The sequence below is a fragment of the Ictidomys tridecemlineatus genome, chromosome 15 (genome assembly GCF_052094955.1).
Source record: "Ictidomys tridecemlineatus isolate mIctTri1 chromosome 15, mIctTri1.hap1, whole genome shotgun sequence".
Lineage (NCBI taxonomy): Eukaryota > Metazoa > Chordata > Mammalia > Rodentia > Sciuridae > Ictidomys > Ictidomys tridecemlineatus.
This window is the reverse complement of record NC_135491.1, coordinates 36626932-36641598: the sequence shown is the minus strand read 5'-3', so window position 1 is coordinate 36641598 and position 14667 is coordinate 36626932. Positions and strand designations below refer to the sequence as shown.

The window sequence follows — 14667 nt, the reverse complement described above, 5'->3', positions numbered from 1 at the left end:
TTTACTTTTATTTCTTATTTTTTTGCTCCTGGGGATTGAACCCAGTTGTGCTTAATCACTAAGCCATATCCCCAGAACTTTTTATTTTTTGAGACAGGGTCTCACTAAACTTCTTAGGGCCTTGCTAAGTTACTCAGATTGGCCTTGAACTTTTGATTGTCCTGCCTCAGCCTCCTAAGTTGCTTCTCTGGAATTACAGGCGTGTACCACCATGACCTCGCCTTTTAATTTTATTTATTTTTTGTAATTCTCCTCTGCTACTAAGATATGTACGTACATCCCTAGTACTGTTAATTTTTTATTTTGAGGTATGGTCTTCCTGAGTTGTTCAAGCTGGCCTTGAACTTGCCATCCTCCTGCCTCATTTTCTCAAGTCCCCAGGTTGTAGATGTGTGACACCATGTGACACCATGTCTGTCTAAAACTTATGTATAATTCAGTAGCTTTTTAGTAGATTCAAAGTTGTGCAAATCACCACCACTATGTAGTGCTAAAACATTTTTCATCCCCCAAAATAAAGCCCTTGATTTGTTAACAGGCATTTTCCATTTCTTCCTCTCCCTTGTTGCTGACCACTAATCTGCTTTCTACTTATGTGGATTTGCCTATTCTGAATATTATGTATGAAAGGAATTATATGCTGGGTACGGTGGCACATGCCTATAATATCAGAAACTTTGGAGGCTGAGGTAGGGGGATTGCAATTTAATAAGACCCTGTCTCAAGATAAAAAATTAAAAAATCTGGGGATGTAGCTCAGTGGTAAAGTGCCCTGAGTTCAATCCCAGTACCCAAAAAATGAATTACATTATACCGTATATGGCCTTTTGTGCTTACCTTCTTTCAGTCCCCCACCCCCACCCCAATGGCACCATACTGCGGAGTTATCTCCCCAGCCCTTTTATTTTTTATTTTGAGACAGGGTTTTGCCAAATTGCTAAGGTTGGTCTCCATCTTGCAATCTACTTGCTTCAGCCTCTTCATTCATTGGGATTACAGGTGTGCATTTCAGTGCCTGACTTACTTAACGATGTTTTGAAGTTTCATTTATATTGTAGCACATGTCAATACTTCATTCCATTTTTCGGGCAAATAATATTCTGTTGTATTTATTCCACATTTTGTTTATCTGTATAGCAATTGATAGATACTTAGGATTTTTTTGCTTTTTGGTTATTATAAATACTGCTATTTTTTAAAATTTATTTATAATGTTTTTTTGTGTACATTTTGCTTTTTCAGGGTCTCTTGTGTATGTCTGTAATGGAATTGCTGGGTCCCATGGGAACTGTGTGTGTGTGTGTGTGTGTGTGTGTGTGTGTGTGTGTGTGCATGCGCACCTGTATGTATATGTGCATGTGGTGCTGGGGATAGAGTTGAAGACTGTTTCCTGCTAGGCAATTTGTTTACAACTGAGTTATACATACCACCAGCCCATATTCAACATTTTGAAGAATTGTCACTTTCTCAAAGCACTGCATCATTTTTCATTTTCAGGAGCAGTGCATGGGGGTTCCAGTTTCTCCTCAAAGTCACTAACATTCGTCATATCTGTCCTTTTTCTTTTAGCCATTCTTGTGGGTGTAAAGTGGTTTTGATTTGCAAATGATAACTGAGTTTTCATGTATTAATTTTTAATGTATTTTTGCAAAATACCTATTCAGGTTTTTGGCTCTCAGTCTTTTTTTTTTTTGTACTGGGGATTGAACTCAGAGGCACTTAACCACTGAGCCATATCCCCAACCCTGTTTTGTATTTTATTTAGAGACAGGGTCTCACTGAGTTGCTTAGCACCTCACCATTGCTAAGGCTGGTTTTGAATACATGAACCTCCTGTCTCAGCCTCCCAGGCTGCTGGGATTAAAGGCTTGAGCCACTGTGCCCAGATTGATCTTTTTTAAAATTACTATTTTTTTTTTCATGATGCAGAGAATTAAAACCAGGGCTTCTCTACACTGAGCTGCATTTCCCATTAGCATTTGTGTGTGTGTGTGGGGGGGCGTTTTTTGGTACTGCCAATTATAATAAAGAACCCAGGGTGTTTTGCTACTGAGCTACATCCCCAACCCTTTTTTGTTTATTTTTTATTTTGAGACAGTGTCACTAAATTGCTGAGGTTGGCCTTGAACTTGCTGTTCTTCTGCTTTAGCCTCCTGAGTAGCTGGAATTATGGGGGTGCTCCATCATGCCCTATAAGTAGAATTACTTTTTATGTAGGTTTGATTTGTGAAGTATTTCATTCAGTCTTTTAAGACAGTTCAGTAGTATGTTTAGTTTTAGTGCATAACACTTATGTATGTATGTTTTTTTGGCCCTGGGGATTGAACTCTGGGGGCACTTAACCATTGAGCCACATCCACAACTCTTCATTCATTCATTCATTCATTTTATGATATCAGGGATTGAATTCAGGGGCACTTAAACCAGTAAGCCACATTCCCAGCCCTTTTTCTTTTCTTTCTATTCTATTCTAGTTATTTTTGGTACCGGGGATTTAACTCAGGGACACTTACCCACTAAGCCATATCCCCAACCCTTTTTGTATTTTATTTAGAGACAGGGTCTTGGTTCAGTTGTGTAGCGTCTCGCCTTTGCTGAGGCTGACTTTGAACTCGAAATCCTCCTGCCTCAGCCTCCTGAACCGCCGAGATTACAGGCGTGTGCCACTGCACCTGGCACTAGCTCTCTTTCATCTATGTATAAAATGTAATTGTACAGGTAACTTCTAGAGTTTAAAGTTGAGGTTTGTGTGAGCATATACCTTTTTTTTTTCATTTTTGTTTCTTTTTTTTTTTTAGTACTACTGGGTGCTTCTTTTTTAAAAAAATATTTATTTTTTAGGTATAGTTGGACACAATACTTTTATTTGTTTTTACGTGGTGCTGAGGATTGAATCCAGGGCCTCGCACGTGCTAGGCGAGCGCTCTACTGCTGAGCCACAACCCCAGCCCCTCATTTTTCTTTTTTTGGTACTGGGATTGAACCCAGGGGTGTTTTATCACTAAGCTACATTCTTAGCTGTTTTTTACTGTTTTGAGACAGGGTCTCTGTAATTGCTTCGGGCTTTTCAGAGTCACTAAAGCTAGCCTTGAACTTGGAATCCTGAGTTGCTGGGATTATAGGTGTGCTACTGTGTCTGGCAAGTATGCTTTTTTTTTAGTGTTCATGGAAATTGTGGTTATGTTTAATTTTATTTTTAAAGTAGATTATAGGGCTGGGGATTTGGCTCAAGCGGTAGCGCGCTCGCCTGGCATGCGTGCGGCCCGGGTTCTATCCTCAGCACCACATGCCAACAAAGATGTTGTGTCCGCCGAGAACTAAAAAATAAATATTAAAAACTCACTCTCTCTCTCTCTAAAAAAAAAAAAAAAGTTAAAAAAAAATAAATTAGACTATACATCAGGTTGATTAGTCTGTTTTTTCCATTTCTCTACTCCCCACCCCATTAGTGATTAATGGGCTTCATGTGTCCTCAGATAGCCCTTTACAACAGAGCTACAGGGCTGGGGATGTGGCTCAAGCGGTAGCGTGCTTGACTGGCATGCGTGCGGCCTGGGTTCGATCCTCAGCACCACATACAAACAAAAAGATGTGTCTGCCGATAATTAAAAAATACATATTAAAATTCTCTCTCTCTCTCTCTTTAAAAAAATAAAGTGCCTATAAAAATTCTTAAAAAACAAAAAACAACAGAGCTACATCCAGCCCTCTGTTACATCTAGTCTTAAAAACAGTTCCTGGAATAAATAGTCATCTTGCAAGCATCAAACCTAGTTCTACCAGTATCCATTGAAGATTTTCTCTATTATTCCCTTTATTTGAATTAATTTCTTAGATAAATTCTAAAAGCTGTGTTGGTCAGTGTTTGATTTAACAATTAAATGCAGCTATTATTTAAGTATTTATTCTGTCTTAAGCAATTAGTTTTCAAATATTTTATGTACCTAATGTGATGTATGTCTGTGTGTATGAGCAAAACAGTGTTCTGTTGTTTTGTTCAAGTTGGCCTTATATTCCTAGACTAAAATGATCCTCCTGCGTCAGCCTAAATAGTTGGGATTACACTCTCTGAAGTGTTGGGACTGCAGGTATGCACTACCACACCTAGTTAGTCACCTTTTTTTCCTTCCAATATTGGGAATTGAATCCAGGGGTACTCTACCACTGAGTTATATCCCAGGGCCCGCCCCCCTTGTTTTTTAAATATTTATTTTTTAGAAGTAGTTGGACATAATACTTTTATTTTTTTATGTGGTGCTGAGGATCGAACCCAGGGCCTCGTACCTGGTAGGCAAGCGCTCCACCGCTGAGCCATATCCCCAGCCCGATATCCCAGCCCTTTTAATTTGAGATATAGTCTTACTTAGTTGGTGAGGCTGGGATATACTTGAATGTATTATCCTCCTGCCTCAGGCTCCTGAGTTCCTAGGATTACAGTCATATACAACCATGGTTAGGCTTAATCAACTTTTTATTGAAGTTAATCTGCACATAGAGCAATTCACAATTCATGCATACAGATGAATTTTCATAAAACAAACATGTACCTGTTAAAACCATGCAGATCAAAAAAATAAATAAAATAAAAGCCAACATCTTCTAGCTTTCCTCTGTTATTTGACATACCAGTTATAACCTAGCAGTTCTCCTTCGCACTTGTAGACCTGCATGTGCTCTATGATCAAAAGACATATATCATAACACTCTCAAACTAGAAAACAACTTTAGCATCCACCAACAAGGTGTATACTATGATGCATTGAGATTATTAACAGCACAACACGGATAAGTAAAAAATACTAAGCATTCTGTCATTTCAGTCATTCTATGTGTAAAGTCAGTTTTCCCATTTTTATAGCAACTTTTCCATCACAGTGTTACAGGCATTATTTTTAATGTGATTTAATAGTATTTTTCACATCCTTGCTATAGTCTTGTAGGGTAGGTAGTATTGTCTTTTTTTTTTTTTCTTTTTGAGGCAGGGTCTTGCCAAATTGCTTAGGTCTTTCTACATTGCTGAGGCTGGCCTCAAGTTTGTTATCCTCATCTCTCAGTCTCCAGAGCCACTGGGATTACAGGCATACACCACTGTGCCTGCCTTTGTTTTGGTTATGTAACAGGGATTTAACCCAGGGCCTCATGCATGCTGAGCATATAATCCACCACTGAGCTACACATCAATCCTGTCTCATTTTATATTGAAGTTCAAAGATTTTATTTTGTCCATTGGTAAATGTATAAAATGGCAGATGCTAAATTTTTGTCCACAGTATTCGTTTGATGAATCCCTTTATATTTGTTCGTAGATGGCAAAAAGCCAGAAGAAAATAATTTTGGATCACAAGTAATTTTTATCCCAAGTCGTCTTAACATTGATAGCCCTACTGTAAGACATCTTCCCTGTATTGTCAGAATGACCTTTTCAAGATGTATAATTGATGATGTCTATGTACAACTCAAAAGCTCCAATTGTCCTTCCATCCCCTTTGGAGCCAGTGATTGAACCCAGAAGTGCTTTTGCCACTGAGCTACATCCCCAGCCTGTTTTATTTTTTATATATTTATTTATTCATTTTTTTGGTATCAGGGATTTAAACCCAGGGGCATTTAACCCCTGAGCCACATCCCCAATTCATTTTATATTTTATTTAGAGACGGGCTTGCTAATTGCTTAGAGTATCACTAAGTTGCTGAGGTTGGCTTTGAACTCAGAATCCTCCTGCGTCAGCCTCCTGAGACACTGGGATTACAGGTGTGTACCACCACTACATCCGCAGCCCATTTTATTTTTTACTGGGACAGGATCTCACCAAGTTACTTAGGGCCTCATTGAGTTGCTGAAACTAGCTTCAAACTTGCAATCCACATGCTTCAGCTTCCTAAGTTGCTGAGGCAAAAGTTACAATTCTTAACCTGGGCTTTTGGTGTGGTTCGTTATCTCTGAAAATGCTTTGAAATGTAGGGCATTTATAAAGTTGTAGTACCTCTGGGAGCAAGGAGGCAGACAGGACACAATTTTGGTAGAACTGTAATGCAAACTAATAAAACCTGGGACAACCACACGAGGAGTGAGTTCTATATCATACATCAAAGATGTTTCACAGTGTGCCCAAATGACTAGGCCTTTACTAACTTGCCTGCTCCAGGAGGAGTGTGCTCTTAGGCAATAGTATTCTTTAGCTGAACCAGGCATGTTGGCATCTGTAATCCCAGAGACTTAAGGCTGTGACAGGAGAATTACAAGTTTGAGGCCAGCCTGAGCAACTTGGTGAAATCCTGTCTTTAAAAAGTAAAAAGGGCTAGGGATATGGCTCCAGTGATTAAGCACCCCTAGTTCAGTTCCCAGTAAAGCATGTGTATATATACATGACTGCGCAACTGAGGCACATCTTGGAGGAACTGACTGTTGGGACAACTAGAACTATTTTGAAGGAGTGAATGTGGTGGTACATGTCCAAGTACTCCAGCAATTGTCTATGTGATCTGGTTGCCTTAATGCTACATTGTAAATTGATTTATTCACCTTTCTTGCTCCCAAGTTCTTGAGGTATAGGGCTTTTTTTTAGTTTATGTCTCCTGTTTCTGATTTAGTGTTTAAATAAAACTGGAATAAAATAAGGAATAAATTAGTCATTAATTTTGAAGGTAAAACATAAGAATGTTGGTTTCAATTGATGACTGAGGTTTCAGTAAGTTTAAATATTTTTTAGATAAGTAAAATTTGTGTCTTCAGTAGTACCTTTGCAGACAGTCATTTAGAATGTTTAGGAATTTAGAACTGGGGTGGGAACAAAGTTCTAGTTCTTAGCACTTTCAATTTCCTTTGGTGACAAATAAAAAAGGCAAATCCTTGGATGCTTTGTCCTAGTTTATGAGACTGATGTGCTGTAGACTGCACTAAGGAGACAGGTATAATTTATTGCCCTGCTTTGGTTGTAACTTAGTGTGATCAGATCTCATTGCTTGTCTAGGATGTTGTTCCCTTTGTTATTTCTCCTAGTGACAAGTGGGAAGGAGGAATGTTTATTGAATTTGTTAGGTACATACATTCACTAAACACATGAGCTAGTTGGTATTGCCCCTCCCCCAACTAGTGTTTGAACTCAAGACTTAACACATGGTAGGTGAAAAGCATTCTACTACCGAACTACATCCTTATCCTACACCCCCTACCCCCCTACACCTTTTTTTTTGGTTTGTCTCTGTAGTAAGGATTGAACCCAGGGGCCCTTTACCACTGAGCTACATCCCCATTTCCCCCCTTTTTAAACTTTGGGATGGAGTTCTCACTGAGTTGCCAAGGCTTGCTTTGAACTTGGGATCTTCCTGCTTCGGCCTCCCAAGTCAGTGTGATTACAGCATGTGCCACTGAGCCCTGCAGATGAACTGTTTTTTAAAATAAAGTAACCCAAACTTAATTCATGCAGGTAATACGTTAAAAGTAAATACATTTAAAAAGGTAGGATGTGTTAAAAAGTTAAACATGGAGCTGGGTACGATGGCACATGCCTTTAATCCTGATTCCTTGGGAGACTGAACTAGGGGCATCACAAGCTCAAAGCTAGCCTTAGCAGTTTAGTAAGAACATCAGCAGTTTAGCCAGACCCTGTCTAAAAATAAAATTTTAAAAGGGACCGGGGATGTGCCTCAGTAGTAAAGAGACCCCTGGGTTCAATTCTTAGTACCAAAAAACAAACCAAAAAAAGAAAATTAAATATGGAGTTGCTCTTTTATTTGTATGCATATTTAGATATTCACTTAGGTATTCCAGTTACTAATCATTGTGATTTAGTAGGTTATAGTTTCCAATTTAAATGAAGGGATTTGGTACATATTTTAAAATAGAACCTTGAGCATTCTTGGGACCTTTGAGATCATGTGATAGGTAGGTGCTTTTCCATTGAGCCACATACACAGCCCTCATCTTGGTCTTTTGAGGGAAACATTAGTTGGCCTAATAATTGTCTCTCTTTTTTGTAGTACTGGGGCACTGTACTATTGAGCTACACCCTGATCCCCCCTTTAAATTTTGAGACAGATTCTTACTAGGTTACTGAGACTGGCTCAAACTTGGTTATTTTCAAGCCTCAGCCTCTTGAGTAGCTGGGATTACAAGTGTACGCAGCCATGCCTGAATTGGAAAGGTTGTTATTGATGGTCCAATATTTTCATCTTCAGAAGCTTGTAGAAAAGCTTTTATTTTTTAAAGAAAATTTGAGACAGGGCCTCCCTAAGTTGCTAAGGCTGCCCTTGAAATTGCTTCCCCCTTAACTCATTTCTGGATGGAGGAAAACGGACCCTGAAATAAGTTAAATAACATACTTTTGCATGAACTGTGCTACAGGAGGATCATAAGTTTGGGAGTTGGACTATAAATCCATATTCCTCTACTCAGAATGTTGGATTTTAGGGTAGTAGAATCTGTGTATTTCTCCCTATCCATCTCTGTAATGTTTGGCAGAGTTGAAGATTAAACCAGGGAAGTTTAATATGATATCCAGCCCAAAGTAGGTAAATGTGTTATTTATTTATCTAATTACTTATTTTTTGTAACAGGGATTGAATTCTGGGGTACTCAACCACTGAGCCACACCCCCAGCCCTATTTTGTATTTTATTTAGAGACAGGACTGAGACTGGCTTTAAACCTGTGATCCTCCTGCCTCGGCCTGCCAAGCTGCTGGGATTACCATGCTTAGCTATTTATAATTTTCTAATATGTAATTGAGTAAACATTATCACTTATCAGTTTGATAAGCTCTTTTCTAGACTAGATGTGCAAACATGAGCACAACTATATCAATTCTTTGTTTTCATGTAACTTCTAATGACTGAACAAATTCTGACACAGTGGCAAGTGCTGTGGAGAAAAGTAAAGTAGATCTAAGAGGTTATGGTGGAGCAGGTCATGTTGCTGTTACAGGAATGGTAGTTATAGAAGGTCTCACTGAGCAGGTGACTTTAGAGCAGAAGCCTAAAGGAAGTGAAAGAACAAACCATATGTAGAAATACAGAGCTTTCCAGTTAGAGGAGATAGGAACTGTTACAAACGCTGGTAGGTTTGAGGAACATCAAGAAACTAATAGAGCCCAAGTGCAGCATCTAAATCTGTAAAGAGTCAAAGTTGTTGCCAGGTGTGGTGGAGCATACCTCTAATTCCAGTGACTCCAGAGGCTGAAGCAGTAGGATCTAAAACTCCAGGTTAGTCTGGAAAACTTATGAAGACCTGGTCTCAAAATTAAAAATTAGGGCTTGTGTTGTAGCTCAGTGGTAGAGTGGTTGCCTAGTACGTGTGAAGCACTGGGTTTGATCCTTAGCACCACATTAAAAAAAATAAAGGTATCATGTCTATCTACAACTAAAAAAAATTTAAAAGACTGGGATGTAGTTTAGGGGTAGAATGTCCCTCAAATTAATCCTCAGTGCTGCCCTTCCCCCTCACAAATAGTGAAGGTTGAGTTCATAGAGGGAATTAGAGTTACATGAAATCATTGCCTTAAAAACTCCCCTTCCCCCTAGCTGCTCTGGAGGCTGAGGCAGGAGGATCACAGATTTGAAGCCAGCCTCAGTAATTTAACAAGACTGTTGGCAACCTAGTAAGACCCTATCTCACAATGAAAAATAAAAAGGGCTGCGAATGTGGTTCAGTGTTTAAGCACCCCTGGGTTTAATCCCTGATACCCCCAAACCAAAAAACTCTCACCCTTCTTTGGTACTGGGGATCGAATCCAGAGGTAATTTACTCTGAATTAATCTCCAGCACTCTCCCTTTAAAATAAGTTTTGTTTTTTTAAATTGGTTGTACGTGACAGTAGAACCCCAACCCTTTTTCTTATTTTGAGACAAGGCCTTCCTGAGGCTCACCTAATACTTTGTAATCCTTCTGCCTCAGCTTCCCAAGTTATGGTGGATACAGGCATGAATTACTGCTTCTGTCAACATTAAAACTTTGAGAAAAACTTTGTATTATAAGGGATAATCACTGCTTGTTTTGCTGGTTTTCTGCCATTGACAATAGACTATAAAAAGAATATAATAGAGAATAGAAAATAATATATATGCTTTCATCTTAATCTTATTCTAGAATGAACAAATAATGTAATTTGGGATTTTGCCCTATGAGGTTGTTTTTTATTTTTTCTTCCCCCACCCACACTTTTTTTTGTTTTTTTGGTTACTAGGAATTGAACCCAGGGGTGCTTTACCACTGAGCTACATCCCCAGCCTTTTTTTATTTTTAGATAGGATCTCAATAAGTTGATATGGCTGTCCTTGAATTTGCAATCTTTCTGCCTCAGTTTAAGTTGCTGGGATTATAAGCATGTGCCACTTTACTGGTCTTTTTTTTTTTTTAAACCTCTCATTTATTTGCTTGCAGTAATGTAAATTGAACTATGGGTATTATACTTGCTAGGCAGATTCTCTACTGCTGAGCTATTCCTCCAGCCCTGTTTTGATTTTTCTAAAAACTCTTTTCTTTTAAACTGTACTTTTGTTCTTTTTTAGATTGTGAATCGGCACGGTCCTGAGGCAGACAGGCATTTATTACGCTGCCTATTTTCTCATGTGGATTTCAGTGGCGATGGTAAAAGCAGTGGCAAAGATTTCCATCAGGTATTTGGGGTTACAGAGCTTATGTCCTTTTAGCTCCAATTGCAAATTGAATTATAGTTTTGAGCATAAAGTGCGTAGCTAACAACATCTACAGAATAGCATCCAGAAAATAATCTCAGCCAGATGACTTAATGATGTTGGGTGAATTTCCCTTTTTTCTGTTTGTCCTTCTACCTGGGTGTAGACCTAATTTAGATTAGGAAACTGGGGCCAGGGGTTGTCTGAAGCAGGAATTTGAATGTCCTGCTTGACAAGTAAGTAATGAAGAGAGGATATCTCATGTCTTTGAGTCTCTTTAACTTGATTGTAAATCTTGCAAAAGTTTTATCATATTGTTTGTTTTACTAATCTCAAAGGATTCTATTTTGTGTATAGACTTTTTGCTAATAGACTTTATGAGTTTTTTTTTTAATATATTTTTTTTTAGTTGTAGTTGGACACAATGCCTTTATTTTATTATTGTGGTGCTGAGGATTGAACCCAGCGCCTGGCACTTGCCAGGCAAGCCACAACCCCAGCCCCGACTTTATGAGTTTTAAAGAGCTGATTTTGATAATAATGTTTCTATTTTGATAACACTTTTTTTTGTGTTAGATGATGATTAGTGCTAATGAAAACTCACTTTTTATTTTTAAAGACTCAGTTTCTGATTCAGGAGTGTGCGTCGCTGATTACAAAGCCAAATTTTATCTCAACATTGTCCTATGCCATTGATAATCCATTGCACTATCAGAAGGTTGGTATTATTTTTGTCTTTAGTAGTCTTAAGAATGACATCTCTTACTAGGCTTTCCTAATAAAAAGACTCTAAGCCTTGATTTTTTTTAAATATTATTTCTTAATTAATAATTTTTAAGTAGTTACTTTGAAGACTTTTGTACCTTTGTTATGAATTCAAGCCAGTTCACTTAATAAATAGGATCTTACTAACACCGGGTCATTTGAAGGCTTAAGCTTATCATTCCATAATTTTAGGATATGGCATATTATTTCTAGCAGCACCACAGGTTCTGTTGCTAGTATATATTGCCATAATTGTTTGCAGTGATAATTTTAAATCTTTTTGAAAATTAATCTTTTTTTAAAAAAAATTTTTTTCCTCCAGAGTTTAAAGCCTGCACCCCACTTATTTGCCCAGCTGAGTAAAGTTCTCAAGTTAAGCAAAGTACAAGAGGTAAGTGATTTAAGAAAAGTAGGCAAAATTAGAATTAAAAATAGCCATTTGACTCATTGGTTAACAGAAACCCCTTCTTGTTTCAGGTAATTTTTGGTCTTGCCCTCTTGAATTCTTCCAGCTCAGATCTCAGAGGTTTTGGTGAGTTGCTTTTACCGTAAGAGCAAGATGATTGTCAGATTTAATTTTGTGTCTGGAGAAAGTATATATATTTTTTAATTTGCTGATGCACCTTTATTTAATTTATTTATTTATATGTGGTGCTAAAAATTGACCCCAGTGCATTATACATGCTCGGCAAGGGCTGTACCACTGAGCTATGACCTCAGCCCAAAAAATGTAAAATTACCCTTCAGTTTTTTTTTTTTTTTTTTTTTTTTGAGCAGGGTTACTGGGAAGTGAACTCAGGGTTGGTCAACCACTGATCCACATCTCCAGCCCTATTTCATATTTTATTAAGAGAGTTGCTTAGTGTCTTGCTTTTTGTTGAGGTTGGCTTTGAATTTATAGTCCTCTCATCTCAGCTGCCTGTGCTGCTGGGATTAGAGGTGTGCCATTGCACTCAGGTACCCTCAGTTCTTCTTCTTTTTTTTTATCCAAGGTATTTAGTGTTTTATTTTTGATGATTTGCAAATGATCATGATAGAGATTTCCATCTTTATCAAATTTCAGTGAATCTCTAAAGAATATTTTTATTCTTTCTTCCCCTCAGTCCTTTTTAAAAATACAGTTCTATAGTGTTACTGTGTAACAGATCTCAGGAAACATTATCTTGTAAAACTCCAGTGTCCCCAGCAAGCCCCTGGCCATTGATCCCTTTATACCTGTTAACTATCTCTTAAATAGAGCTATGAAAGTGTTAGAGAGTTACAGAGTGAATTGGTTGAAATGACAAGGATATTACAGTGAACTAGGCCAGCCTCCACAACTCAGCAAGACTTTGTCTCAAAATAAGAAGTTGGTGAAAGAGAAGTATATTTAGATTTTATGTGGTTTTCCCCCCCCCATTGTGGTGCAGAAATAACCTGTGGTATTTTGTTTGTCTGACTTTTAGCTGCCCAGTTTATCAAACAGAAGCTTCCAGATCTTCTGCGTTCCTACATTGACGCAGACGTCAGTGGAAATCAAGAAGGTGGCTTCCAAGATATAGCAATAGAGGTCCTACACCTCCTCCTCTCCCATCTCCTCTTTGGGCAGAAGGGAGCCTTTGGAGTTGGACAGGAACAGATAGACGCTTTTCTCAAGACACTGCGCAGAGGTAAGGGGATCTTTGTAAACTATAGTAGATGATTTCCTTGGATGATCATGAATGTGTGAAAAAATCATGGTAGAATGAGTGAAGGCAATGATTCACTTTGTTGCATGTTTATAGGTTTTGAAAGAGGAAGAGATTATTTTCTAAATTAAAATATGGAAGCCTTAGAACTTCATTAAAGGAAAAGTATAAAATAAACATTACCACCAATAATCTTGTTACATAAGTACCAATCACAGATGAAACTTGGCATATTTACCTGTAGTCATTTTTTCCCCTTTAGGGAGACTATATTATTGAGACAGGTTGTTTTAGTTTAAAAAGTTTAAAATTTTCCCCCTTTTCTGGGGAGGATTAAATTCATGGCTGTTTTACCGGTCTCATAGTTGCTTAGGGTTTCACTAACTTGCTGAGGCTGACCTCAGAATTGTGATCCTCCTGCTTCAGCTACCTGAGTTGCTGGGATTACAGGTGTGTGCCCCTGTGCCTGGTGATGGTCACTTTTGATATACCTATATTACTTCCTTTTCATATATCATTATTATTTTTGGCATTGTCATTCCAAGTTTATTCCTCATTCTGTTAACCTCACTTTAGAGAGAAAACTATTTAAAAACAAATCTGTGATGGAGCACTGACATCATTAATCTCTATAGGTTTTGTTTACTTGTAATGTTTATATAGTGTAATTTAAACTTCATTAACTTTTTCAGTGAGGGGGTGCTTTCTATTTGTTGTTGCAATAAACAAATTGATATACTAATTGTTTCTAGTGTCTGCCTTGTGCAGGAATTGATCATCCAATTGTAAAACTTAATATACAGGTTGTGAAGTAGTCAGTACATGCTGGAAACAATAAAAACTAAAAGCCTGCATATGGGCAATTTTTGTGATATAAAACAATTTAAATTCTGGAATTGGTGTGAAATCATAATTTGGGCTAGCAGGTTGAAAAAAATTAAACTTTATTTTGAAAATGAACTTTGTGGAATATTTGGGTTTAGAAGAAGGCTTTGAGAGAGTAAAAGAATTGATGGCATTTCATCAGTATGGCAATTCTATACTTTTTCTTCCCTCAGATTTTCCTCAAGAACGCTGTCCTGTGGTGCTTGCACCACTTTTATACCCTGAAAAACGGGACATTCTAATGGACAGGATCCTGCCTGATTCCGGAGGGGTTGCTAAAACCATGATGGAGAGCTCTTTGGCTGATTTCATGCAAGAAGTAGGCTATGGCTTTTGTGCAAGGTTGGTAGCAATACAAGTCAGATTTTTGATTATTCTTTTTTTTTTTTTAAAGAGAGAGTGAGAGAGAGAGGGGGACAGAGAGAGAGAGAATTTTAACATTTATTTATTTAAGCTCTCGGCAGACACAACATCTTTGTTTGTATGTGGTGCTGAGGATCGAACCCGGGCCGCACGCATGCCAGGCGAGCGCGCTACCGCTTGAGCCACATCCCCAGCCCCTTTGATTATTCTTGTACCAAGCACAATGTTATTTTTTAATGCAAATTCCTTAGATTGTCTTTTTTAAAAAAATATATTTTGATTGATTTTTGATTCAATTTGTGGTGCTGGGGATTGAACCCAGGGCCTCATACATGCCGGGCAAATGCTTTTCCAAG

At 38.0% G+C, this 14667-nt stretch overlaps 1 protein-coding gene across 11 annotated transcripts in view; it reads left to right on the top strand.

The window, feature by feature from the left end:
* Positions 1-14667, top strand: part of Cnot1 (CCR4-NOT transcription complex subunit 1) — an 83147-nt gene that overhangs the window by 13200 nt on the left and 55280 nt on the right. For all 11 annotated transcript variants that reach the window (XR_013430928.1, XM_078032415.1, XM_040280135.2 and 8 more), the window contains 6 exons: positions 10506-10613; positions 11251-11349; positions 11719-11787; positions 11874-11928; positions 12842-13045; positions 14122-14290. Coding sequence is in view for 10 of the 11 variants with exons in the window: in XM_078032415.1 (XP_077888541.1) it covers positions 10506-10613; positions 11251-11349; positions 11719-11787; positions 11874-11928; positions 12842-13045; positions 14122-14290 (704 nt within the window). In the remaining variant the exon portion in view is untranslated. The remainder of the gene's footprint in view (positions 1-10505; positions 10614-11250; positions 11350-11718; positions 11788-11873; positions 11929-12841; positions 13046-14121; positions 14291-14667) is intronic.